The sequence below is a fragment of the Rutilus rutilus genome, assembly GCF_951802725.1.
Source record: "Rutilus rutilus genome assembly, chromosome: 15".
Classification (NCBI taxonomy): domain Eukaryota; kingdom Metazoa; phylum Chordata; class Actinopteri; order Cypriniformes; family Leuciscidae; genus Rutilus; species Rutilus rutilus.
In genome coordinates, this window is record NC_140220.1 from 312,501 (window position 1) to 315,000 (window position 2,500).

Sequence of the window (2,500 nt, forward strand, 5' to 3'; positions counted from 1 at the left end):
AGGTAACGGTTGCCACGGGAACACACGCGTGACCCGGTCAGAGCAACATACGTGTGTGACGGATGAATCCTCATCAACTAACCTCAGCTCATGTTCTCATATTCAGTGGTAACTCTTTACAGTAAGGTTCATTAGGTAACATTAGTTAATGTATCTGCTAACATGAACTAACAATGAGCAATATATTTATTACAGTATTTATTAATATTTGTTAATGTTAGTTAATAAAAATCCAGCTGTCAATTGATTGTCCATGTTAGTTCACAGTGCATTAACTAATGTTAACAAATACAACCTTTGATTTTAGTAATGTATTAGTAAATGTTGAAATTAATATTACCTAACATTAATAAGTGCTGAAGAAGTATTGTTCATTCTTAGTTTATGTTCACTAAGGTAATTAATTAATGTTAACTAATGAAGCTTTTTGTAAAATGTTATCTACTCAGTAATATGGTAATATTGTGATTCGTGAATCAAAGTGAGTCAGTGAAACAAGTCATTTGTTGTTCATCCACTCCAGTTGGTCAAACTGACTCTTATTCCAAATTAATGTTGATGTCCTTTATTAATGTTATTAATATTAGGATTAATGTTTCATGTCACAGATCTGATAGTGATAGTAATGGTTTGATGAATAGAGATGAATCATTCAGAGCGACTCCTGATTCATCGTCTTTAACTTCTCCTTGTTTATGATTGCAGAAGTGGATGGAAGGCCTGAAATCCGTGATTCACAATTTCAAGGCCAATAACGTGTGTCCGATGACGTGCCTGAAGAAACAGTGAGTAGATCCACGAAAGACTCGAACCACACAGATAATATGAGCTGATTTGATCTGATCTACAGTGCTAAGAATGATGATCCTCCTCACTGCCTACGTTTACATGCAACCTAATAATCCGTTAGTAATGGGACTGACGGCTCAATCGCACTGAAAAGCCTTTATGTAAAACGCCTTAAACGATCCGATTGAAGTTTCGATAATGACGTTTCGATAAATAGCGCAATGACGTTGAAATAGCGTAATGACGTTGAAATAGCGTAATGACGTTGAAATAGCGTAATGACGTAGAAAAAGCGTAATGACGTTGAAAAAGCGTAATGACGTAGAAATAGCGTAATGAAGTTGAAAAAGCGTAATGACGTTGAAAAAGCGCAATGACGTTGGAATAGCGTAATGACGTTGAAAAAGCGTAATGACGTAGAAATAGCGTAATGACGTTGGAATAGCATAATGACGTTGGAATAGCATAATGACGCTGGAATAGCGTAATGACGTTGGAATAGCGCAATGACGTTGGAAGTTGGAATAGCGTAATGACGTTGGAATAGCGTAATGACGTTGGAATAGCGTAATGACGTTGAAATAGCGTAATGACGTAGAAATAGCGTAATGAAGTTGAAAAAGCGTAATGACGTTGAAAAAGCGCAATGACGTTGGAATAGCGTAATGACGTTGAAAAAGCGTAATGACGTAGAAATAGCGTAATGACGTTGGAATAGCATAATGACGTTGGAATAGCATAATGACGCTGGAATAGCGTAATGACGTTGGAATAGCGCAATGACGTTGGAAGTTGGAATAGCGTAATGACGTTGGAATAGCGTAATGACGTTGGAAGTTGGAATAGCGTAATGACGTTGGAATAGCGTAATGACGTTGGAATAGCGTAATGACGTTGAAATAGCGTAATGACGTTGGAATAGCGAATAGCGTAATGATGTAGAAATAGCGTAATGACGTTGGAATAGCGTAATGACGTTGGAATAGCGTAATGACGTTGGAATAGCGTAATGACGTAGAAATAGCGTAATGACGTTGAAAAAGCGTAATGACGTTGGAATAGCATAATGACGTAGAAATAGCGTAATGACGTTGAAAAAGCGTAATGACGTTGGAATAGCGTAATGACGTTAGAATAGCGCAATGACGTTGGAATAGCGTAATGACGTAGAAATAGCGTAATGACGTTGGAATAGCGCAATGACGTAGAAATAGCGTAATGATGTAGAAATAGCGTAATGACGTTGAAATAGCGTAATGACGTTGGAATAGCGTAATGACGTTGGAATAGCGTAATGACGTAGAAATAGCGTAATGACGTTGAAAAAGCGTAATGACGTTGGAATAGCATAATGACGTAGAAATAGCGTAATGACGTTGAAAAAGCGTAATGACGTTGGAATAGCGTAATGACGTTAGAATAGCGCAATGACGTTGGAATAGCGTAATGACGTAGAAATAGCGTAATGACGTTGGAATAGCGCAATGACGTAGAAATAGCGTAATGACGTTGAAAAAGCGTAATGACGTTGGAATAGCGTAATGACGTAGAAATAGCGTAATAACGTTGGAATAGCGTAATGACGTAGAAATAGCGTAATGACGTTGAAAAAGCGTAATGACGTTGAAAAAGCGTAATGACGTTGAAAAAGCGTAATGACGTTGGAATAGCGTAATGATGTTGAAATAGCGTAATAACGTTGGAATAACGT

General features: G+C 37.5%; 1 protein-coding gene across 8 annotated transcripts in view; it reads left to right on the plus strand.

The window, feature by feature from the left end:
- plcb4b (phospholipase C, beta 4b) overlaps nucleotides 1-2,500 on the plus strand; it is a 90,398-nt gene that overhangs the window by 40,454 nt on the left and 47,444 nt on the right. For all 8 annotated transcript variants that reach the window (XM_084433312.1, XM_084433314.1, XM_084433311.1 and 5 more), the window contains 2 exons: nucleotides 1-2; nucleotides 706-785. The exon at nucleotides 1-2 is cut by the window's left edge and continues 139 nt beyond it. In XM_084433312.1, coding sequence (XP_084289438.1) covers nucleotides 1-2; nucleotides 706-785 — 82 coding nt within the window. The remainder of the gene's footprint in view (nucleotides 3-705; nucleotides 786-2,500) is intronic.